The sequence below is a fragment of the Panicum virgatum genome, chromosome 8K (assembly GCF_016808335.1).
Source record: "Panicum virgatum strain AP13 chromosome 8K, P.virgatum_v5, whole genome shotgun sequence".
NCBI lineage: Eukaryota > Viridiplantae > Streptophyta > Magnoliopsida > Poales > Poaceae > Panicum > Panicum virgatum.
This window is the reverse complement of record NC_053143.1, coordinates 47,786,379-47,809,564: the sequence shown is the minus strand read 5'-3', so window position 1 is coordinate 47,809,564 and position 23,186 is coordinate 47,786,379. Positions and strand designations below refer to the sequence as shown.

Sequence of the window (23,186 nt, the reverse complement as noted above, 5' to 3'; positions counted from 1 at the left end):
GCAGTTGCAATGCTGTCTCCATTTTTCAGAATATTTTGTATGGGTCAATATGTGACGTAGATTATTTACATCAGTCATCAGTAAAGATGAACATGCAACGGTAATATTTTTTTTTTTGAAAGTATAACGGAAATAATACATGAACATGGATTTGTTTTCGTTGCCGAGCTCCTAAATGGAGTACAGCACAGCTACTTTTTGGAAATTCTTCGGTTCTCGCCAGGCTAGCAGTATGTATAACCCAAAAACAAAAACTAACATTCCGATACACTCAGGTAGGCAAATAACTAGCAATGCATAGTATGTTTCCTTTCTTGACAGGAATGTCGATGAACAGCAGAGTACAAAATGGAAATTAAAACAACTTTGTCATTTTCAGTACATTGCAAAATTGGGTCGAGAACCTGTGGCTTAACTAGCCTGGATTGCTGTGTATCAGAACTCAAGACTTTTCTGATCACACTCACTTAGTAATGCCTTCGTTTCTGAGATCAATAACCATCAATCCCTTCCTATGATGATTACCGCCGTCGCTTTCTTCTTGTAACATCTTGTGGGAACTTCAGAGGGGCAGGAAGCGTCATGAAAGTGGGCTTGAAAGCACCTGATGACACAGATTTGCATCCCAGCTGGTCATAGTATGGCTTAATCATCTGGCGGGTCATTTTCAGGTCAGCACATATATCATTAGGATCGGATCTGAAGTCATCAGCAAAAAGTGTCAGGACCAAGATGTAGTTGGTCAGGAGCTCCTCTTTTTCTGATGACATGGCACTAGACCCTGGTTCTGTAAAAGTCAGCAACAGGTGGCGATATACAGCCTGTGGGGTCACTGGTCCATGGTTCCCCTGGTTTTCCTTTCTGTCCTTTCTATGACGCTTGGACATGGCCCCATTCCGTGCCAATAAAGATAGCAGATGTTGGATGTAGGACAGTATCCAAGCAAGTCTCTCTTTATCTTCACCCTAACACAATGCAAGGCAAAAGCTGAGTCTTTTAGATCAAATTAACCAACTGGAACAGATATATAGGAGCAAACCATTGTCTGCCATCATTTTGGCAGCCAGACCGTCAGTATCAAGCGGGGGCATAGAGATAATTGCTATTCAACATGTCAACATTGCAGTAGTAATGCTGCTGGCTATTAGGAATGCTATGCGAGTAAAAAGTGAACTGTTACAAGTCCCATAACAAGAAAATAATGTCCTTCAAATATCCACATGAATTTCAGAGTCAATTAAAATGGTTTCTTACCTCTATATTATGTGGCAACATAAGACTATAAAGAATTTCAAAAAAAAAGGTACGAGTATATGACTTGCTATCAAGGAAAAGGTTCTCAACTTTCCCTTCATCTTTCTGATTAAAGCTTCCTTTCTGTAAGAACCTTATACTGATATTAGCGGGTGGCAACTGAAAGTGGGTAACTAATTACCTGAAGTTTCTCTAACTTCTGCACACGACTTGAGACAAAAGTCCCATAGCCTTTTGAAGAGATTTCTCCTGATTCAAAATGGTCAACAATTTCTAAAAGGTGGTGCCGAATAGTCTTTGGAATAATCTCATCCAAAAGATACGCCTTTTCTGATGTATCTGCTGTAGGATCATAAGGTGGAATGTTCCGAACAATTAGTTCCTGCCTATCATTGGTGTTGACATTACCGGTTCCCAGGTCAATGTCCTCATAAGCAGAAGGATCATTCCTTTGCTCATTTAATGACCTCCACTTATTATCCTGCAAGGAATAAAGGAATATTGGCATCAACCAAACTGAACCATGTCTTTACTTTCTTTCTACTTTTTCTAATGCACCGAGGAAGAGGGAGGGACAGTGGGGTGTGTATAATGTACCGGACTATAAGTACCACTGACATAATGAAAACAGTGACAAATGTAAAATGAAAATTATCATGGTTGAGATGACTCCGAATCAAATTTTAGTTTAAATCATTGGTTTACATGTAACAAAAATCTTTTGTTGTCACACGAAGAAGGGCGACCCAAATAAACCAATATATATTCACAGAAAAAGACCAGCAGCAATCACATTGGCACAATGACAGTTACATAACTCTGGTTTAACAAAACCTATTATTTGACTGTGTCCTAATTCCTAAATGTTATCTTACAGATCTATTTCACAGGAAGAAGACACACAAACTGGGGGACAGAGAAGAAACTTTTGATTGACACTTATTTTGCTTTGCAGCCTTGTGACTATAAGTTCAAGCTCACACCACAGATCAATCCAGAAACATATAGCCACAAACAGCAGGCTAGCAAAACTAGACAACGTACCTTATCCCTGTCTGTTTTGGTTCCATACATCATGGTAAGATCTTGAATCTTCAATTCATCATTTCCTGCAACTGAACCGGCTTCTGATGTCACCTCAGAGTGCTGCGAATGCGCTGGTTGCTGCACTTCGAGATGTGGCTCGAGCCTCAGAACCTGTTACCGAGTACAGATGTCAAGAATGATGTTACACACCAATACCATCCATGCTAATGTTAATTGTACAAAAGTATTCTTAGCTATTTTAAAATGTATGCCACTATTGCGCTTAAAACAAAAACATCCCAGCAAGAGCTTTCCTTCAAAATTTAAAAAAAAAAATCAAAACAAGATATTGAAGCTTTAGTGTTATACTCTGCTAAAATCCTATCTATGCAGGCATTGCCCTAAAAAAAAGAAAAAAAGTAGACCGTCCAATTGCAACTTTCCATTGCACATTAGACAAAAGAGAACGCTTAGTATTTACTTAAAAACTAGAAGTGCTCATTAAACAGCCAACATTCCATGAAGTCTGATTAAAAATAGCCATTTCACTTCGGCTGTCAACAACCATACAAGAAAAGATAAAAGATTTGGGGTAATCACGCCAATCAATCACCTTGTTGGCGGCTATGGGGACGACCCTGAGGGTGCCGGAGGCCTTATCGAGGACGCCGAGCGCGTACTCGCAGAGCTGCGGCGTGGCGGCCTCGCCGGCATAGCTCCGGCCGACGAAATCGGGGCCTCCGCCGGGGCTTCTGACCACGAGGTCGACCCAGGTGGGGTGCTTCTCGTGCCGGAAGAGCCGCGTGTTGGGGGCGGACTCGTCTTTCGCCGCCGCGGCGGCGGCGGCGGCGAGGGGGTCGTAGCCGGTGGGGAAGTAGGCGACCGCGGGGGCCGCGGCGGCGGTTCGGCCGCCTGTGCGGGAGGCGTCGACGGTGACGTTGAGAGTGGCTTCGACGGTGGGCTTGACGTCGGGGGAGGCCTCGGTAGCCCCACGCTTCTTGGAGTGCTTCTTCTTCTTCTTGGGTGTGTCGGTTTGGAGGTCCGCCGTTGGTGACGGCTCCAGGGGTTTGGAGGAATTGGCCTCACCGTCGACGCCCTTGCGCTTCTTGGAATGCTTCTTGGTGGAGGCCGAAGCGGAGGCGGGGCCGGGCGTGGCTAGGGTTTCGGGGTCCGCCATTGTTGGCGGCTCTAGGGTTCTGGAGGAAGTGACCAAAGGTCTCTTGCTTAAGAGGATTGTAACATTTGCGCACGGGCCCTTCACAGAGTTTGCATTTACATATTTAAGTTTTTCTTTCTTTTCCATGTTAACTAAAATTGCAGCTTAGCTCAGTTGTACCTCTGCATTGACACCCAACATAAAAAATTCCAGGTAGGTAAATACAGACGTATACTAAAAAAACACAAGCATATAGTAACAGAGATGGCACACACATAGTTGGTCCATAATACAATTTCCTGTTAAGTATTCAAGAAGCCTTTGAGGTAAAATACCACCTTTGGTCAATGCAACATGCTTATAGCCAGAATGGTGGAAGATTCAAAAACTAGCAAATGAACAAAGCTGACATTCTATTGCATTATTGAACTGCTCTTTGTACAGATTACAGTGGCACAAAAGTTACACCAAGAAAGATGAGACGAAACAACACTATCAGATCCCTCCATTCAGTAAAGCTGACATTCTATTGCATTATTGAACTGCTCTTGTACAGATTACAATGGCACCACAATTACACCAAGAAGGATGAGACGAAACAACACTATCAGACTCCATTCAGTAAACTATACACCTCCCAGTTACAGGACAAGAAGGTTGAGTCCAACAACAACAGATGGATTGACAAGATCACAAGAAACAGCTATATTGCTTCTGCTGCCTCATCAGCGTACAGATCGCAAGTCCTATATTAAGAGCCTATATATACAGTTTCGATCTTGCAGGTGCTTATATCAGGAGCATCCACACGTAGCCAACCAACGATTGGCCTGCAGAAACAGGTGGCCAATGCACCAAAGCATGTTAGACACAAGTTTGTGGAAGAGGAAAAAAGAAGTGGTGGCGCAGAAGTATAGGTAAAATGGAATACCTCAGGGTGCTACCTTCACCATGGTTTTCTTCTCATCACCACTGTGGCGCATTATAAAATTAGCGCAGCACTGTTGTGCAGACTTCACTTGTACCTCACATATCAACATCAGGCAATGGCATTTTCCAGTAATTCCAGGTATTGTAGTCCTCCTGAATTGGATAAGAACTTGTTAGAATAAGCAGCACTAAAAAGTAACTAGAGTTTGACTACTGACAAATACTAGATGGGAATGCTGACCTGCTCCGAAGATGATGATATTGGTGGGAACATTCCATGGACAAGAGCATGCAGGGATGTGTATGACTTTGTATCAACTCGCCGATTTACTGCAACTTCACCCTGCATCGAAGGAAAATTTTAACAAGGAGATGCTATCTCCAGTGCAAGTATGCTCCCACTGGCTGAACTCCAGCACAATTATGCAGATAGATATAGATGCTAACAGGAGGGACAAATGTTTTTCATGTCTGAGGCTGTTACCTTGGGGTTTATTATGAAGATCTTGCCCATAGGAATACCAACTTTGAGGTAACTAAGCTCATCTGTATCTCTATTTCCGAATCCAGCATAAAATGGATTCGAGTCAGGAGGAAATAAATCTTTGATAGCCTGTAAAGGACAGAAAAACCATTAATAGAACATCAAAGAAGTCAAGCTATTCTTCCCATCTGTTTGTGCATGCTAGGCTGCTAGGGAGTACACACCTCTAGGCATGAAATCTTAAATTCATGAGGAGCTCTTCTGATAACTACAAACCAATGCCAACAAACATCAGGATCACTCAAACTTATAGCAAATAAAAAGGAATCAACAGAGATACTTTTTATGTTAATGTGATTGTACTGTTGAGTCTATGAGCACTTATCATAGACCTAGTGAAAGGACAGGCCTCTCTTATCGGATAATGGTTGAGGGGGTCCATAACCAAGAGTGGTGATTTTGTTATTGAGATGTGATTGTTTTGGAGAAAGATTATGCTTACCGCACACACCACCTTTGAAAAGAAGGTTATACTCCTAATTTACTCATGTGGACCCAGATTAATGATAATTACAGGTAATCAATGCAATATTTTTTTGGCAATGAAAAGAATAGACAATAGTGAGAATATATCAGGATGTGCTCACCTTCTCTGTAAAGTGAAGGGAAGAGACCATCTGGAGATATAACAACAGGGCCATCAGGAAGTGCTTTGCCATCCTGAAAATCCAAATTCATATGAGGCAATAAGATAGATGAACACGAGACTCTATTTATCAGTTTTGCTGTATTTGTGTCTGTGAATTGCAGCATGTTCAAACCTGTGATTTTGTTGCATAATCAGCATATACTAAATTCATGGCCACCACAAACAGATTCTGAAAGTATGATTGACTAGAACTGAAAAGTACCTGCTTTAAGCTGAAAAGAAACCGCCTTGTAATGTGGGCTTGTGAAATAGCGCGTGCACTCAGAAATAGAAGCTGATATCCATTTTCCTGCACATGCAACAAGAACAAGATAACAATAACAAACCAAATCAACAAACATTCCGGACCCAATTTGGTGTGTAAGTTCACAAACATCAGAAAGATATCAATGGATATGGCATGACTAGATCTGGAAGTGAAATTGAAATTTGAAAGTAGCTCTGTTTTGTTACAAGCACGAGCAACATGAGTACCTTTATTGCAGAAAACAAATGAGCAACTCCATTTTGAGACCAATCAACACCAACCAATGGCATGAACTGGCCAAGAACGTCAGACCTACAATCATATTACAAAAATGTGGACAATTGTAAAATTTGAATATACATCATTTGTAGGTGGTAAGGATCAGATAGCCCATATATTTTATAATGATTATAAATTACATTAGTTGGATGAAATTCATTATCCTCCTTTTTTTCCTCCCTCTTAGAAGTAGACAATATTTTCCAGCAAAGAGAAATTAAGAATCTTGGGTTAACAGAACAATATAGGTGTATCATTAGAAAGCTGGAATGACTGATACTCCTGGCAATCAGGTATCCAAATCATAGTATTTAAACATGAAAATATTGGCTTCAATGCTCCAGGTTTGCAACTTACTTGGTGATAGTTCCATCCACATCTGATATGACAATGCGTGTATTCCATTTCCATAAATATATGTGACAATCAACCTGTTGAAGAAAGGATGGGAGATGACAAATGCGACTTAATGAAACTTGAAAAAATTAAGTAAAACTAACCTGCTGTTTCCCAACAATTGCAGTTGAGAAGGTAAATGTTACCACGTTCTTGCCCTCTCTAAGATCAAGAGATGCAAGCTCCTCAGACGTTGGAGTGAGTGATCGCACCTTCCTCTCAATCCTCTTTGCCTTGGATTTATTCCTTTCTCTATCTAATTCGTTAACAGGTGTCGATTCTTTAGCAGGAGTGGATACAGAAGTCTCAACAGTGCTTTCACAAACTGGCTGGACAGCACTAATAGTCCTTGTCCGTCTGAAACTAAATGGCCAGATTCTCCAACTCCCACCTGGTTCTGCACTTGGCTCAACTCGCTCCACCTTTATCATGCCTTTGGGTTCAAAAACTTGTTCCTCGCTGAAAGAAATCAAACCGAGCACTATAGGCGCAGCTGCATCCCAGGGAAAATAGCGGCCAGCAATCCTAACAACTAGCTTATTGTTTCTTATTAGTGACTGCTTCATGGTACGGAACTTCTCTAAGGTTACCATCTCAGAATCAAATGCACTGCGGGCGGCATCCTCCCCCATGCCTTCAGATAACAGGTGCCTGCATAGTGAAAATTCTGCAAAAATGGCACAGATAGAGATTATCATTGCTGCCAGGTTACTTCAATAATATTCAGACACTGCAGGAAATCATAGAAACTGCAACAAAAATAGCTAACAGACCAACATATTTGTCTTTATCAAAGTTCACTATTCACTTGGTACAACTAAACTATTGGGACTAACAACAGAATCGCATTTACTCTGGAACAAAAGTGACCATTGTAACCTACTGATGTTCAAAAAGTTTAGAAATGCTAGTCTTAGCAAAAAGAAAACTCACCTGCAAAAGGGGTGAATGAATCAACTTTCAGGCTGTCAGCATGCTTGTCATCAGGTACTACATTGCTGGTAACCTCAGGTGGGCTGGAATTTTCTTCTGAATCACCAGTAACTTCTGGTTTCTGCTCAAGAAAAGAAGAATTCGCGCTCTTGACTGGGTCAACCCCATTATTTTCAGCATTTGATTGTAGTGAGCGGCTTAGCTGAAAACTATCAGGCCTTTCAAGATCATGTATGTGAGAACGGAGATTTGGTAGAGACTTAGCCTCTATGCTGTTATTTCCTGACTGCAGGTCACTTGTAGGAATAGAAACAGGGCTAGTCACAGGCCTTAAAGAATCAGAGCAGTTTTCCAATTCATTTGCAAGATCTACACCACGTCCTTCCTGCTTTTCCGTGTCACAATCAGATTCGTCATGTCCTCCTTTGACTGCTGTTTTGTCAGCCACTATGTCATCCATAGCCTTTCTATCCACAAAATATTCAGTATCACTAAATTGAAACTGGATTTCTTCTGTATACTCAGAGAATGATACTGCTGCTTCTGCTTCTTCCTCAGGCTCAGCTGTAGCCTCAAGCACAAATCCTACTTCACCTCCACTCACAGAACTGGATCTTCCCGTTTCATCTTCTGTTTTTGTGTTTTGCACTTCAACATCGACCAAGCTGGAAGACCCGGTAGCAGTTGGTGAACCCTCTGCTTCTATTTTATTAGGAGAAGTAGCTGACTGAGTAATGCATTCTGTGGGTGAATCTCCTATTGTTGAGGTCAGAGTGACAAAAACATCAGGCTCTCTGTTGCATGCTTCATTTTCCACAATTAAGTTCTCTGTTACATCTTCAGGATCATTTGCCAAACTGGAAGACCCAGCAACAGTTGGTGAACCCTCTACTTCTATTTTCTTAGGAAAATTAGCTGACTGAGCAGTGCATTCTGTGGACCCATCTCCTATTGTTGAGGTCAGGGTAACAAAAACATTAGGCTCTCTGTTGCATGCTTTATTTTCCACAATTAAGTTCACTGTTACATCTTCAGGATCATTGACCAAACTGGAAGACCCAGGAATTGCTGGTGAACCATCTATTTCAATTTTATTAGAGAAATTAGCTGACTGAGCAGTGCATTCTGCGGGTCCATCTCCTATTGTTGAGGTCAGAGTAACAGAAACATCAGGCTCTCTGTTGCATGCTTTATTTTCCACAATTAAGTTCTTTGTTACATTCTCATGATTATTGACCAAACTGGAAGATCCAGTAGCAGTTGGTGAATTCTCTACTATTGTATTGGGAAAATTAGCTGACTGAGCATTGCATTCTGTGGATCCATCTCCTATTGTTGGGGTCTGAGTAGCAGAAACATCAAGCTCTATGCCGCATGCTTTATTTTCCACAGTTAAGTTGTTTGTTACATCTTCAGGATCGTTGTCAGGCACATAACTTGATGTCTCTATAACACTAGTAGAAGCATCAGGACAAACCACATCATGCTGACAAGCTAAATCATGGGCCGCATCTGTATGTGAAAGTGAAACACTGTTCACAGAAATATCCATATCTGGACCATTATCTTTCAAGATTTGGGGAGCTGGATCTTCTAAGATAAAAGCTTCATGTTCTTCAACAACCACATTAATCATGTCTTTTTTGTTGCTGGGAGCACCGCAGCATGCAAATGAGCTTTCCTCAGAAAATAGCTCTTGTTTACTTCCATCATTGACTCTGGAATCCCCCTCGCGTTCTACACTGTCAGCCAGTGAGATATCTGATGCAGCATGAACTTTGTCATCTGAAATACTGGACACAGCATATGAGCTCTCCAGAGTCTCAGAACTGCTGAGAATGACCATTTTCTCTTGAACTGCATCTTGTGAAATCTCCACAGTTTCAGAACTGCTTAGAATAACTACTTTCTCTTGAACTGGATCATGTGCAGAAGGGATGAACGTAACCTCATTCTTTTCAGTTGGTACATCTGTGGTTGCATAAGCTGGTGAATTGGCACCAGTCAAATTTTGGTTGGCTCCATCTGAATCTACAGTGACAAACTGAGAAACCACCTCACTCTTACCGCTTGTAGTGTTTGTCTCAATGGTATGGATTTCAAAAATGCCATTGGAAAAGGCCTCCTTTGTGATTATTTCCCTTCCTGCATCATCTTCCGAATTATGCAGCAACTCACCTTGAGTATTGACAGACTCATGTATACTCTTATCTGTTCCCAGATCATTTGACAAAAATTCTGATCCTTGTTGATGCACAGTTGAGATGATCCTATCAGTGAAGTCACTAGTCTCACGTGTATGTATCTCAATAACCTCTTCCTTCACACTAGTGGTTTGTAAACACGGATCAGTTTCATCTGCCGAACTGTTTCTTCCTCCATGATGACTATAGGAATTGCAGTCAGCACCATTGCAGTTAGAGTCCATCTCTTTCCCATGATCCAAGCTATGTTCTGGCAGTACAGTCTTTGAGGTTTCCATCTGATCACTGTTGCTAGCTTCGACCAACTTGCTCTTGGAAGATTCATCATTAGAACTATGAGATTTCGAACTCCGCGGAAGATTTGTTGACCACTTTGTATCAAGGAGTTCGGCAGCAATCTCTGCTCGCTCTAATGAGCTCACTCTATCCACAGCATGTGCATTGTTCTTAACTGATTTCCGACCAAACATCCGTTCAAGTATGGTGGTCCGCCTTGATGTTGTCCTCGCGAGTATCTTGCTCTCCCCAACATCAGCCTCCATCGTGGAGCTATCACACGAAGTGCTCTTCGACTTCCTTAACTGAGCTTCCTGGATCGGTACCTCCATCTCATCACCTGACGATGCGGGGGAGAGAACAAATTCACCTTCCTCGCCATTCGGGTCTGCGTTCCTGAGGAAGTAGGCCTCGCCATTGCCATCCAAGTACATGTGGAACCCAGCTTCAACGCCATTGACAGAGATGCTGACGACCTTCTCCCTTGACTTGAGAACCCCCTGGAACTTGCCGAACCGGACGTACCACGGCGAGCTCTTGAAGCTGCCGTCCTGCTGCTGCACGACAACAATGTCGACCGCGCCGCCGAACGGGTGGAACGGGCCGGAGACGGTGTACACGCTGCGGGAGATGAGGCTGCCGAACTTCCCCACGGCGTACATCTTGCCCACCGCCGACGAGCTCCCGGACAGCACAGACCATTAAATCGTGGAATCCTCCAACCTCCAGCGAGGGCATTACGGGCGTCCACGACCACCCATACCAGAAGAATCAATCCTTTCACCACAACCAGGCACGATTCGCAGCAGCCACGACAGCCATCCAATTTTACCAGAAAAATGCGATTCCTATCCCTTTCAATCAGACCGAATTCACAAAATCTATGAGCGCTCCAGTCCCAAGCAACAAAATTCGATTCTTACCGCCAAACCCTTGCCAAAAAAAATCCGATCTTTACGCCAATCCAGCACGCGATTGGCGCGGTACACTCGAGGAACCACGGGGGCGGGATCAAGAGCCGACACCGCCAGAGCTCCCCTCCAATCTTCCGCCTAATTCGATGGAGACAGCAGGCTAAACACATCAAAACTCAGGGCAATCCGGACCCAATGAGCAGGAGAGCAAGAAACCAAATCGAATTCGGAGCAAGGATCTCCGCACAAGAACCGGGAGACCGAGGAGGCCCGCCGGATGCAGCTCGCTCGGATTCCTTTGTGAATTGGGGGTGATTGAGCTGAGGGGAATGATTGATTGGAAGGAGTACGTGGAGCATATTCCGGGATCGAAGAATGCCGGGGAAGGGATAATTCCACCCCTCACCGGCATGGGGGTAGGTGTTATCGTGATGAGGATGCCACTGGATTTATTTACTCCCCTCGAATTGACATTTTTATTTTCATGGCTCCACCCTTTTTCTGGAAAAAGAAAAAAAGGCACAAAAACATTGGAGGTCAACACTTCAATTTTCCCTCGATATCTCATTTGCAGATAACCACAAGTACTATACGGGCATATTTAAAATTTGGATCCACTAGCTACTCTCTCTCTCTCATTTAACCTTTTGCTTCTGGCACAGTTTATCATCACACAAGTATGTACATTATCTTACCCTAAAAAAAGATATATATACCTTATCATTCCGTCCTCGTCCATCATCTCTCTCTAGCCTTTTCTTTTATGTAATATACATGAGAAAATTTTAAGACAAAAATTATGAAAAATTCTTTGTCCCTACGAACAGCGCTGGGCGGAGGTCCGGCCGCGCGGCGGTTGCGAGTGGGTCCGGAGGCGAGGTAGCGCACGCTCTCTATCGTGGTAGATTTGGAGAAAACCGAGTGAGCCTCGATTTTACCGATCGGGATGCAGTACCCGCTGCAGCATTTTCTTCTGTAAATCTTGTGGACTAGATATATATCTTTCAATATCGGCGGAAATGGCATGAAAAGTTTGCTATGGCTCATTGGATGTATAATAATGAGGCCCTGTTTAGTTTTCAAAAAAAATTCCTACAGTACCCGTCACATTGAATCTTTGGACACATACATAAAGCATTAAATGCAGTTAAAAAATAACTAATTACACAGTTATTTCATACGAGATGAATCTTTTAAACCTAATTAGTCCATAATTAAACATTAATTATCAAATAACAACGAAATGTGCTACGGTGTCAAAACTCAATCTTTTTTGCGAACTAAACACAGCTTGAGACATTTTTTGGAAAAGAGATGGGGCAGAAATCATACTGAAAAGGACTCCTATTAGTGTTCTTGCAAACCCACTTAATATAACCCCTGATTGATCCTCATTTTCAGAATCCATGGGTTTGTCGCAGGTTTTATTTTGTTTTAAGCCTTTTGAGGATATTATAATTGACAATTGTTATGTCAATCTCAAGGGTACATACATGACATTAGTGGATGTTGTAGAGTGAATAGAAATTTCGTACATATGCATTCGATTGGATTGGTATCATGTATCTTGAAGCTATTATTTCTTTGCCTTTTATAAATCTTTGCTTCTCAAGATGGAGTTCTCCGCGGTATCATTCGGGCATCTCTCTCGTTGAATGAGCATTTTCCCTTATTCGCGCATCACTCATCTATTTGTCATTCGCACCTTCTTCATATATACTATGAAGTAGTACGCTACTTGATTAACTCAATTCTTAGAAATTGCGAATCACTTCATTTGTTCTTACCTCAACAGGAAATTTTGGCCTTTTTCCGTACCTTATTTTTTCTCGTTATAAGGAAATATTTGCACAATATGGTGTATCTATCCATCACATAAAGTGGATATGAAGATTATTAAAAAGTACATAACACCAACAAATTATTCGAGGGAGAACTTTGTGCTTTGCATTATTTTTTACTAATTATCCGCTACATATTCATCGCAGTTTTTCTCATGAAAAGTGCTACCTTTGGTCAAGCAAAACTCAAACTGTTCAGATATCTCTTCGCCATAGCGTGCCGTACCTGCCTACTTGCAGCAAGTAATGCTTGATAGAAACCTCTTTTGGCTGTTGGAAGAATGCCAGAAGAAACGTGTATGCGTGCATGGCTGTTGGAGGAACGCCACAAATCCCTCAATTGCGTGTGTGCTGTGTGGCCACAGATCACCACATGCATCACAATCAGCAAACTGCAACCGTTGTCGACATCAAGGCATGCATGCAGTGGCATCATGTCATGTGCAAAACTGTGCATGTGGAGTGCTTCTCAGGGTCATCAACGGCGGAAGGCAACGGGTTCCGGAGTTTAGTCCCAAACTGCTAAGCTAAGCTCTGCGCGAACCAGCTTATAAACCGGGGCCTCGACACTTGCTCTGTCTCTTCGGAGACATCCGATAAAATTGGAACGATACAGAGAAGATTAGCATGGCCCCTGCGCAAGGATGACACGCACAAATCGAGAAATGGTCCAAATTTTTTTGAGATTTTGTGCGCCGGTCCCTGGCTTCGAGTTTTTTCCTTTACAGATAAGCCCTTGGGCGCTTGTTTTCTCTCGCGCGGATACCCTTGGCGTATTCTTTTGAGGCCCTCGCGAGTTCTACTTTCCTACAGCCTGGTTCGAATTATTTTGCGCTCACATACCAGTCCTTGGGTGCTACTTGCAGGTATGCCCTCAGCTTTCCTTTTTGGGCCACATATTCATGCTCCTGTCCCCTGATGCGACTTTCCACTTACAAATATGCCCTTAACCTTTTCGTTTTAGGTCCTTTGATTGCAAGTGTCATCAGAGCTGTGCACATCTCCAATCCAAAACTTTAGAACACTCCATTTTTATGTTTTGCTCAGAATGAACTGTATCCATGGATAACTTCTGTTAGTTTCTGCACATTATGGTCCTCTGAAATTAGGAAACAAATTGCGTGCAGCTGCCTCATTTTTTTCTCTTGGTTCTATGCCTGAATGCCTCCTAATTTTTGTTATGTTTTTCATGAGCAAACACAATGGTGAACTCAACTTTCTTTACACGATTCTGCTCAGAAATTTTTTCAAACTCAACATTCGCTACACGGTTCTCCTGGAAATCTTGTTTGTAGTTCATTCTCCTGGAGAGTGGTTGATAATTAGAAAAAAAATATTTTATTCTTCACCAGTCCAAGTGGTTTCATTATTGAAAATAAGAGGCCAAATCATATAGAAACGTGTATAATTTCCCTTCAGCAACAACACACTATGTTATTGGCAAATGTACAAAATCTAATTTCGCATTATACTTGATGGGTGGTGACTATCTCAAGTTCACCATGATCCACCAAATAAGATTCTCTCGTAGTATACACAAGTCAACTATAAGCATTCACATGTTCCGGTCAAAATTTTCACAATCTAGAGCGCCGCACACACTTCATCAGATTGAAGCTGCCATGTCGACGTGCAACCGTATGCATGTGGCTTGAAGCAGAAGGCTTGAGGTCCCAGCCTTCTACATTCTTTGGGACACATACATCATACAGAACCTGCCCCAGTACCCCATTCAGGCTCAAGCTCTCCATACTTGGCATGTTGAACAGCTCTGGCTTTGGTCCCTCGCTGCTTTCATGGTACTCCATGGAGCTGGGCAGGAAGAACTGATCGGTTGGATCGATCGGTGCTCGTCTTAGCCTGTCCCTAGAGCTTGCAGCATTTCTTTGGTGATTGGAGATGGACGGAGGCATGTCACCGTGTTCACTTTTGCCCACCTCATATCCCTTAAGTTGTCTTCTGCTCATGTAAAGCGCCGATGCTTTCATGAGTAGCTCAGTCACAGCAGCTCGGTATTCCTCAGGGTGATACTTGTAGTGGCCTGGGTAACGAGAGAGGAGAAAGTGTTATACTAATAAGTTTCATATGGCTTGAGACATTGTGCATTCACATTTTTTAGGCTAGGCATCAAGCATCCCTATGAAATCTTTTACATGCAGAACATCTCAACAGAGTCATGCCTGCTGAAAATTTCAGATAACCGAAGTGATGATGCCACCAGTACTAACAAACTCTTGCAAGAGAGAGGTCTTATTTATGATATGGTTCGGGGAGTAACTTTTCTTTGTCACCACAGAAACTTTGTTTTTTCGGTTCTGGGAAAGGTTTTCCCATTGAAACTAGAACATAGCTGCTTATCAGTCAGATACACAACTAATTCTGGCAAGGTGTACAAGCACCATTACACCAGACATGGTTTCCACCTTTTTATAAGAACAACATTTTGCTCTGGGGAGAGTTATAAATGAGAAGTTTGACCCCAGGTTGGCTTGAATTGTTAGATTAGGCCAGGCGAATGTTCAAATAATGTTTCAGAACACCATCATAAATGATGATCTGGCTGGTTGCATCCTTCTGGTAAATTATTAGCAACTTCTACATATTGAATACGATCAATGGGGCTATTAATGGCAGTAGGCACCCTCAGACTAATACAATATATGCTAAAAGTTCCAATTTTTCTTTTCCATTAGAGAGCTTGAAAATACAGTACTAGAGCAGTCCTGCATTTGGAACTAGTTCCATCATGCTATCATGATGCATTCTCATTGTCACATTTTTCCTAAAATCATTATGCATTCTGTAGATTGTTATCAGTACCTAAAACAGCTGAAAATAGCCCTTGTCTCTTGGCCCCATGTCATGTTAGAAAACCAAGAAAAATAATCAATAACATGTTTAGTGTTTGCGTTTCTTTTTATATCTTAGAGGCATGTTGGGTGAGGTAAATAGAAGTTAATGGGGAAGATGTTCAGAGAAAAAAAAAGATAAAAAGGTTGTCAAAAACTTTAATTAGGAAACCATAACAACCAAAATGGCTAGGTACCAAAATGGAGTAAAGTCGATCACTTCCTGGTTAGTATTGCTACTTCAACTAGGTTAAACAGTTAACTTAATATAGTATTAACTGTAGACAGGAAGGGGGAGACGAACATACCTACATGAGGAGAACTACGCCATTTAACTAGGTTCACATCACCACCAAGCTCCAGCAGACGCTGGTGAAAATTTTCAACAACCGAAAATGGAGCAAGTTGATCATCCTCTGAACAGAGTATCAGTATTGGCCCAACCTGCTGCATGTAGGATGGACTACGGTTACAGACATGCACAATATAATTCATCTACTATCAGGCATTCAGGCTTGAAGCAATGTGGTCAATAGAGGGGCATACCACTGATGAGTATAGTGTTTCCCAATAATCTCTACGTTGTTCTTCAAATTTGTTTATGAAAAGAGCGTCAAGACCTGAGGCAACACCTTTAGCCATCCATGACAAAACACGCGGAGGTTCAGACATCTTCAGGACACTTGGGTCAAGGAGAAACCGAGTGCCTAAATCACTGACAAAATCCACAGGACTTGAGTCGTACATTTGCCCGCATAGACAATCCCGTACAAGCTGATACTCATCCTGTAGACACAAAAAGAAAAAGCTTTCTTCAAAATGAGTGAAATAGAATGGGCTTGTTTCATTTACTGATCAAAGCTTCAGGTAGCCTTTTTGTGAGCAATGAGTAAGAGAGAAAGGGAATAAGTGTCATACCGTACTTAGTTGCCCTTTACATCTCCGCTCTATCAGCTGTGAGCGAACAATTAAAGCTTTAGCCCTAGAGTTAACTGCTTCAGCAAAAGGGTTACGGAATTCCAAATTTTACCTGAAGAACCTTGTATGTGCAACCCTTTGGCCCTCCTGAAAATGATGCGAACACAACAGGTACAGGCCTAATCTTCAGCTCCTGGATTTCCAAAGAGCAATATACCAACAGGTGCCCGATTGCAGCGACCAATTAGATGTGCTTACATCCACAAGAAATTGTACCAAACCGGATTGGAATTGCAATGCGGCAAGGTAACCATACCTTGACAAGCTCCCCAAGCACCCTGTCGGCAAGCATCACAGCCTTGTCGGGGAAAAACCTGCTTATAAGCAAGCGTATGTATTAAACAACAGTCAACAGAACAATCCAATCCATTAGTTTGTACGGAGTATGGAGACAGGCTACTAAATTAGGAAGCTATGACCCAGCAGGGTACATGTGTCATCACAGCATTTCTAGGCTCATCCATTGCTATATGAAATTTGGCATGAACGATCAATTGGAAATTACGAATGAAACGCATATATCATGTATAGAGTCAGTTGTGTGCCCCCCAAATAACCCGAACAACCAAACTGCAACGTACAAGAAACCGATGCCTCCTCTAAATCCCCAGACATCCGGCAAATCCAAGAACGCCCAGACATCGGAACAAGCTAAAAATCGCATCTTCTTCGCACTACCGCATCGAATCGGACCACACCCTCTCTCCGCGGGCAAAGGATGGAAGGAAGAGATCGGGCAGGTGGCCGGCGTACAGGGTGAGGAAGTCGGAGTGGCAGACGAGGCACGCCCACCCGCGCGCGGCGTACATCTCCACGTACGCCCGCACGTGCCGCTCCTGGCTGGACAGCCACGCGAACATCACCACCACGCCGGCGGCGGTGGCGGCGGCGTCCCCTCCCACTCCGCCGCTCGGCCGCCGCCCGCCGCCCCAGTAGTGCCGCCCCCACCACATCCCGCACCCGCCCCCTGCCTCGCGGCCCCTCCCGGAAGGTCCTGGAAGCTTCGGCGCCGCCTTGAATTCGGGGGGAGAAGAAGACGGCCGCGCGCGCGTGCTGGTGCGGCGGCGCGGGCGCGTGCTGGGGTATCTTTCTGGGGACGTGTGGCGGGGTTGGGAGATGGGGGCGTGCTGGTGGATATAATGCTACGAGTACATTACGCGCGCCTTCGCGCGCGCTCATATTTACTTTGTATCAATTTAGTTATTTAGAATTTTGTAAACTATGAAATTTAGTTAAAAATATTAGTGCTTTGAATGGTAACAAATATTAGTGTTTCATTGAAAACTATATCCCTTCTGCGGGGAGTTTTACATGGGTCTGTTAAACCAATTGTCTGAAAGATCTTTCACATATGAATATGTCCACCATGAATGAATTCTTGGACTCATTAACTCTAGATGCAGTTAGTTTTTTTTGGAACAATAAGGATATAGGAACTCTTAATAATTTAATATGATATAGGAGCTCTCGATGGAGCTCTCAGTAGTTTGCAAACATATAGTTATATAAGCTCTCCCTATAAATATTTTATAGAGCTAAAGAACACTAAGCCTAGACTATCTTACATCAATATCACAAGCTATGTTGATGTGAATTGATATAAATGAACACAGCAATATTTTTTCAAAGGAAAAGGAAATAAGTAGTAGCAGTTAATGGTCCTAGCATAGATCATGCATGGAGTAAGCGAATCTTACCGAACTAAAGGTGCTGCAGATATACTCTAGTTAGCAGGGTTGAGCCAATATAAATGTTGTTTCTGCATATTCAGTAGAAGGCATTAATAATACTTCTTTTGACTAATCTATGCAAGTCTTGACTATCCGTGTGCATTTAGTTAAGTATATGGACACTCAAGTTTAATACTAATGAGGACCTATGAATGTCAGTGGCTATACTTACATGGCAAATGCATACATTAAATTCAATTCAAAGCATAGAAGTAATTGTAAAAAAAATATAACCAAGAAAAGATATAGTTCTTAACTATCTCACATCTATAATTTCGTCTACCTGTGCACCACCTCTGTTGTCAGCCTACTGCCGGTGCCCCGATGCTGGTGAGGTAGGGCCTCACCAGAGCTCTGCATTGGCGTGCTACAACCGAGACAGGATGTGTGCATGAGCCAAATTGCTTAAAGAAACTTTCAATATGAAGTGTTTCACCTCAGGCCATACATGCCACATTCCACTTATTCTGGAAGAAATCTCTGCCATTTAACCTATAATCGGCAAATGTGATTGTGGCAGCTCAGAATTAGATTTCCGTATATTCATCCGGAAAAGTACATGATGTAGTGTGGGAACAAATTAGTCAAAGTTCAAATATAAAAAGGCCACGGGTAAAAAAAACTACAGGTATCTCTAACCCATCTGTCAAGCTGGTGGAAGGGTCGTTCATATTAAATTGTGTTTAAATAAGCGGGTCACACTTAAAAGCATCATATGTGAAAGAAGCAATGACAAAAGGTAACAGCAAACATAAGGCATAATTATTCTGTAAATATATTGTTGCACAATTCTTTTTTCTGTTTCGAAAATTTCACTGCACTTGCAACCTATGATGGGCAAGAAAATGATTTAGCACGCAAATGTAGTTTTTCCTTAGTACCTGCTTGGATAAGTGAAGCTGCATTCTCTGAAATTCCTGCATGGTGTAGGAAAATAAAATGAGGACAAAGATTCAGGCAAATTTATCCACTAAACTAAGAAAGAGACTAAATTTGTCTTTTGAAGTTTGCCCTACCATTTGGATCATATTTTATCTCTAGTTCAAATTTTCTAACCATTTATCCACCTACAACTTTATTCGCCCATTTTCAGGTCATGGAGGAGCCAGGTGCTCTCCTCCATCTTTTGTAGCCACTGTGTGTCTTCTTGGACTTCACTTCCAATAATATGTTGCCAAGGTTCAGGAGATCCTATTGCAGCAGTGGAAGTAGCGAGCATGAGTTGCAGGCACATTAAACGAAACATCTAATTGATGAAAAATAAAATGTCTTCCTCCAAAAGCCACGTAACAAACACCAAGCAAAGAGAATGCTAGATGCAAATAAGAAACCAGATATGTGCGCAATGCCAATTTTGTAAACATATATTAGGGTGAGGGAATCTAACCTGGTAGAGAAGTAGGCATGCTCTTGATGTGGTTATTAGAGCACAACAGGGAGATCAGACAACCACTATCCTCATGTTGCTGTCCCTATTCTCCTCATGAGCATTCTGTCGAACACTTTGCAAGCTGTTTCCATGGTGTATGGCTGTATGCACTTGAATCGTGATGACTGCAGGAGGCACCACAGGACGACACAAATGTAGGATCACGGCAAAGCTGGCCTACCATTCACTACTTAATGAAGGAGGCAGAGGTGAGAGGTATCAAGATGGGCATAAGCAGGGAAGGAGAGAGCTCACCTTGGAATTCCCATGGCCAGGCATTGCTGCGGCTGCCCGCTGCTCCTTTCACGGTCTAGCTCTAGCACAGACCGATGCATGGCCTCATGACCATGGAGCTGCAACTGATCCTTCTCTGGGAGCTTGGGTTTGGGGGGAGGGACGGACGGCAACCGCGGCCGGCCAGCCGGCGAGGCTTGCTGCCCTTGGGAACGCAGGAGCAGAGGGGAGGGAGGTCAAGGAGGGGAGGGGCTGAATGAGGCGCGCCTGGCCGCCTTGCCCTGCTTGGCGTCGCAACGTCGGTGGCGTCAGGGACAGCAGCGTCGGCGGCAGGCGGCCGGCGCGACTGCCGTGGGGATGCAGGCCGCGAGCCGCGGACGGAGGCGACGCGAGCGGTGGCAAGCGGGAGCGCGGAGGTGACACGAGCCGCGAGCCTCGGACGGAGGCGAGGCTAGGCGACGCCGGCCGGGGAACTGCGGGTTGAGGTGGCGCGATTGGCGTGCGGCGGCTGGCGCGGGCGCGGTGGCGACGCGGGTTGCGAGCCGCGTACGGAGCTCCGGAGCCGCCATGCGGGGAGCGCAGCTGCGCGCATGTGCGGAGCTCCGCCGCCGCCGCGTGGGGAGTGCCGCCGACCGTGCACGGTCGTGTGCCTTCGAGGGCGGCCACAGGCAGGGCGGCGAGGGAGGCAAGCAGGAGCAGGGAGGTGGAGGTGAGGCAGCGATTGCCGAGCGGGCGAGCTGTTCCGCGCCGCCACCGGCCGCTGGTCCTGCACGCAACCGCAGACGCGCAGCCTTGCTGGCCGCGCCCGCGCCTACCGGCCTCCTGTTCATGCGCCGCCCGCGCCTGCTCGTGCACGCCCGAGCCGCCGCCGCCGCGACCGTGGCCCCCCGCGTCGCCCGCAGCCGCGCTGCCCTACCTCCAGCCGCGTCGTGTCCCGGGCCTCGGCCTCGCGCCGAGCGCCGTGCTCACACGCCCGCCCAGCTCCAGCCGCGCCCGCGCTCACGCCTCCGCCCGCCGCCGCTCGATCCATGCCTCCACCGGCCGATCTACGGGCGCCACCGCCGTATCCGGCCGCGGGGAGGGGTGGAGGAGCGGCGGCCGGCCGGATTTGGCCGGGGAGGGTGCGCCGCCGGCGGAGTGGAGGCGAGCTCGGGCTAAAGCCCGCCGAGCTTGGTTGCCGCGTCGGCGGCGGGGAGGTGGGGAGGAGGAGGAGCAGCCGGGGACGGGGATGGCGGGGAGGAGGAGGAGAGGTGGGTCGGCGGCGGAGAGGGGAGCAGGGAGGACGGGACGGCGGTGGGAAGGAGGAGGAGGCGGGGTTCGGCCGGCGGCGGAAGGGAGGAGAACCGTGGGATGTGCATCAAACGGTGTATAATTTTTTTACCGATGTGGCCTACCTGGCCGGCCGCGGAGCGGTGCGCAAATAAAGATATAGAAATGGAGCATCAGGGAGTTCACACACTGGAGCGTTGATGGCGATAGGTTGGATTGTTGGAGTCAACCCCATGCCATGAGAGGCCATGACAAATCCAAGGCTGCCCCTACAAAAAATTCATGGATAAAGCCCCATTATCTGTCCTTGAAAAATAAAGTGCTGCTTTTCGATGCATACTTGCTTCATCAAATTCTACTCGAAAACAATCAAGTTTTCTAAAAGTCCTTATTGGGTGGCGGCTCTCGGATCATGAGGCTCACAACTCAGGCGTGTTTGGCATGGTTTTGGAGCTGAACTCCAGCAACTCCAGCCAATTTTCCAGCCAAACACCACAACTCTAAAACTCCATAGAGCTGCCAACTCTATGGAGCTGTAGTGCAAATGAAGGTGGAGTTTTGGATCACCTCTTTTACTGCTCTAGAACCACCCAATATGTAATAAGGTTTGGAGTTGGTGGATTATTACCCACCAATGGCACTGATTACATTAAAAAAAACGGTTCATTTCTTTCTCCAGACTCCCCCCCAACGCCTCCTTTCCCAAGCACTACTCAGCTGCTCTGCCCTCCCGTCGCCGGCCTCCACACCCCTGCCGGCCACCGCCCATCCCCGCTGCCGCTGCTACGGCGAGCCGCTCCGGCGAGGACCTCATCAGCGACCTCCCGGACGAGCTGCTGCAAGGAATCCTCGCCCACTTTCGCTTCGCCTGCGCCGCCGCGCGCACCGACATGCTCCCATCGGCCTCGTTCTCGGACACCGTCGACGGCACCCTCGCCAGCTGCCATGGCCGGCCGCCGCACGGAGCTCCCCGCACGCCACCAGGGCCGGCTGCCCCGTGGAAATCCCGGCGCGCCGCCATGGCTAGCCGCCCCGCCGAGCTCCCCGCGGCCACGCCGCCATGGCCGGCCGCCCTGCTGAGCTCCCCGCGCGCCGCCATGGCCAGCCGCGTTGCTGAGCTCCCCGCAGCCACGCCGCCATGGCCGGCCGCCCTGCTGAGCTCCCCGCGCGCCGCCATGGCCGGCCGTGGAGCTCCCCGCACGGGGGCGTGGTGCGCACGCCGAGGGAAGGGTCGGCGGCATGCTCCCGCAGCAGGCCTGTCGGTCCGGCCTCCGCAGTGCCAATGTGCCATGGCGCGCCACAAGCCGCTCGTGCCCCGAGCCCGTGGTCCGACCTCCCCAGGCGAGAAGGTAAGGTTCAAAAAGGAATGACATGTGGGTCCCGCGAACTAAGGGCAACAATGACAATACACCCTAAAAATCATATTTTTTTTTGGAGCTGAGAACAACTTTGTAGCCAAACACCCCATCTAGACAGCTCCAACTCCACTCAGAGCTAGCTCCACCTGGAGTTTTGGAGTGGAGCTGCTCCGGATAGAGTTGGAGCCATGCCAAACAGGCCCTTAGTTGGTGAAAAGCTGTTGGTTTTAGTACTGTAGCACATTTCGTTGTTACTTGACAAATAATGTTCAATCGTGAACTAATTAGACTTAAAAGGTTCATCTCTTGCTAATCGGTTAGACTGTATAATTAATTATTTTTTTAACTGCATTTAATGCTCCATGCATGTATCCGAACATTCGATGTAACAATTACTGTACAATTTTTTTTATAACTAAACAGGGCCTCACAAGTTTCGCGTGGTGTGACCTAAAGTCATTCTCAGTGAGTCGATGGAGAGTTTTATGGTTATGCCACATCATCAATTTTAGCTCATATATTTCATGGGAAGAGAGAGAAGTTTCATCTATGAAACTTAGCTGACACAGTTATCTAGTTCTTATTTTTGGTAACTGTGCACTGAGACTGGTCTAAAACTATTTGCTCGAAACACTTGATTGATTTGATTAAGCACGAGTGATTATACACCATTTAAGATTTTTTGTTCCA

At 45.2% G+C, this 23,186-nt stretch overlaps 3 protein-coding genes, 1 long non-coding RNA gene and 1 other non-coding gene across 7 annotated transcripts; 1 reads left to right on the top strand and 4 right to left on the bottom strand.

The window, feature by feature from the left end:
• Positions 1 to 276: 276 nt before the first annotated feature.
• On the bottom strand, positions 277 to 3,492 carry LOC120644958. Its single transcript, XM_039921698.1, has 4 exons — positions 2,894 to 3,492; positions 2,299 to 2,451; positions 1,436 to 1,735; positions 277 to 965 (listed from the first exon to the last, which is right to left on the bottom strand). Exons 1-4 carry the CDS (start codon positions 3,455 to 3,457, stop codon positions 522 to 524), a joined length of 1,461 nt encoding a protein of 486 aa, XP_039777632.1. The 5' UTR covers positions 3,458 to 3,492; the 3' UTR covers positions 277 to 521.
• A 333-nt stretch (positions 3,493 to 3,825) lies between these two features.
• On the bottom strand, positions 3,826 to 11,248 carry LOC120644957 (phosphatidate phosphatase PAH2-like). Its single transcript, XM_039921697.1, has 11 exons — positions 7,415 to 11,248; positions 6,586 to 7,148; positions 6,443 to 6,516; positions 6,034 to 6,118; positions 5,762 to 5,848; positions 5,498 to 5,570; positions 5,075 to 5,118; positions 4,851 to 4,979; positions 4,608 to 4,709; positions 4,368 to 4,519; positions 3,826 to 4,266 (listed from the first exon to the last, which is right to left on the bottom strand). Exons 1-10 carry the CDS (start codon positions 10,554 to 10,556, stop codon positions 4,463 to 4,465), a joined length of 4,356 nt encoding a protein of 1,451 aa, XP_039777631.1. The 5' UTR covers positions 10,557 to 11,248; the 3' UTR covers positions 3,826 to 4,266; positions 4,368 to 4,462.
• A 1,978-nt stretch (positions 11,249 to 13,226) lies between these two features.
• Positions 13,227 to 13,329, top strand: LOC120646626. The gene has a single exon (XR_005664526.1). It is a non-coding gene; the product is annotated as a U6 spliceosomal RNA (small nuclear RNA).
• A 696-nt stretch (positions 13,330 to 14,025) lies between these two features.
• On the bottom strand, positions 14,026 to 17,615 carry LOC120644955. Of its 2 annotated transcripts, none has more exons than XM_039921695.1 (7): positions 17,230 to 17,615; positions 16,733 to 16,790; positions 16,529 to 16,609; positions 16,417 to 16,452; positions 16,045 to 16,284; positions 15,807 to 15,945; positions 14,026 to 14,690 (listed from the first exon to the last, which is right to left on the bottom strand). In XM_039921695.1, the coding sequence occupies exons 1-7, from the start codon at positions 17,427 to 17,429 to the stop codon at positions 14,227 to 14,229; spliced, it is 1,218 nt and encodes a 405-aa protein (XP_039777629.1). In that variant the 5' UTR covers positions 17,430 to 17,615; the 3' UTR covers positions 14,026 to 14,226. The 2 variants fall into 2 exon arrangements, with proteins under 2 accessions (XP_039777629.1, XP_039777630.1); XM_039921696.1 differs by having other exon boundaries at positions 15,807 to 15,942.
• A 6-nt stretch (positions 17,616 to 17,621) lies between these two features.
• LOC120644956 lies at positions 17,622 to 20,259 on the bottom strand. 2 transcript variants are annotated; one of them, XR_005664000.1, is made up of 7 exons: positions 19,891 to 20,259; positions 19,594 to 19,760; positions 19,223 to 19,397; positions 19,088 to 19,123; positions 18,643 to 18,698; positions 18,490 to 18,573; positions 17,622 to 18,235 (listed from the first exon to the last, which is right to left on the bottom strand). It is a non-coding gene; the product is annotated as an uncharacterized LOC120644956 (long non-coding RNA). The 2 variants fall into 2 exon arrangements; XR_005663999.1 differs by lacking the exon at positions 17,622 to 18,235 and having other exon boundaries at positions 18,330 to 18,573; positions 19,891 to 20,256.
• Positions 20,260 to 23,186: the final 2,927 nt, after the last annotated feature.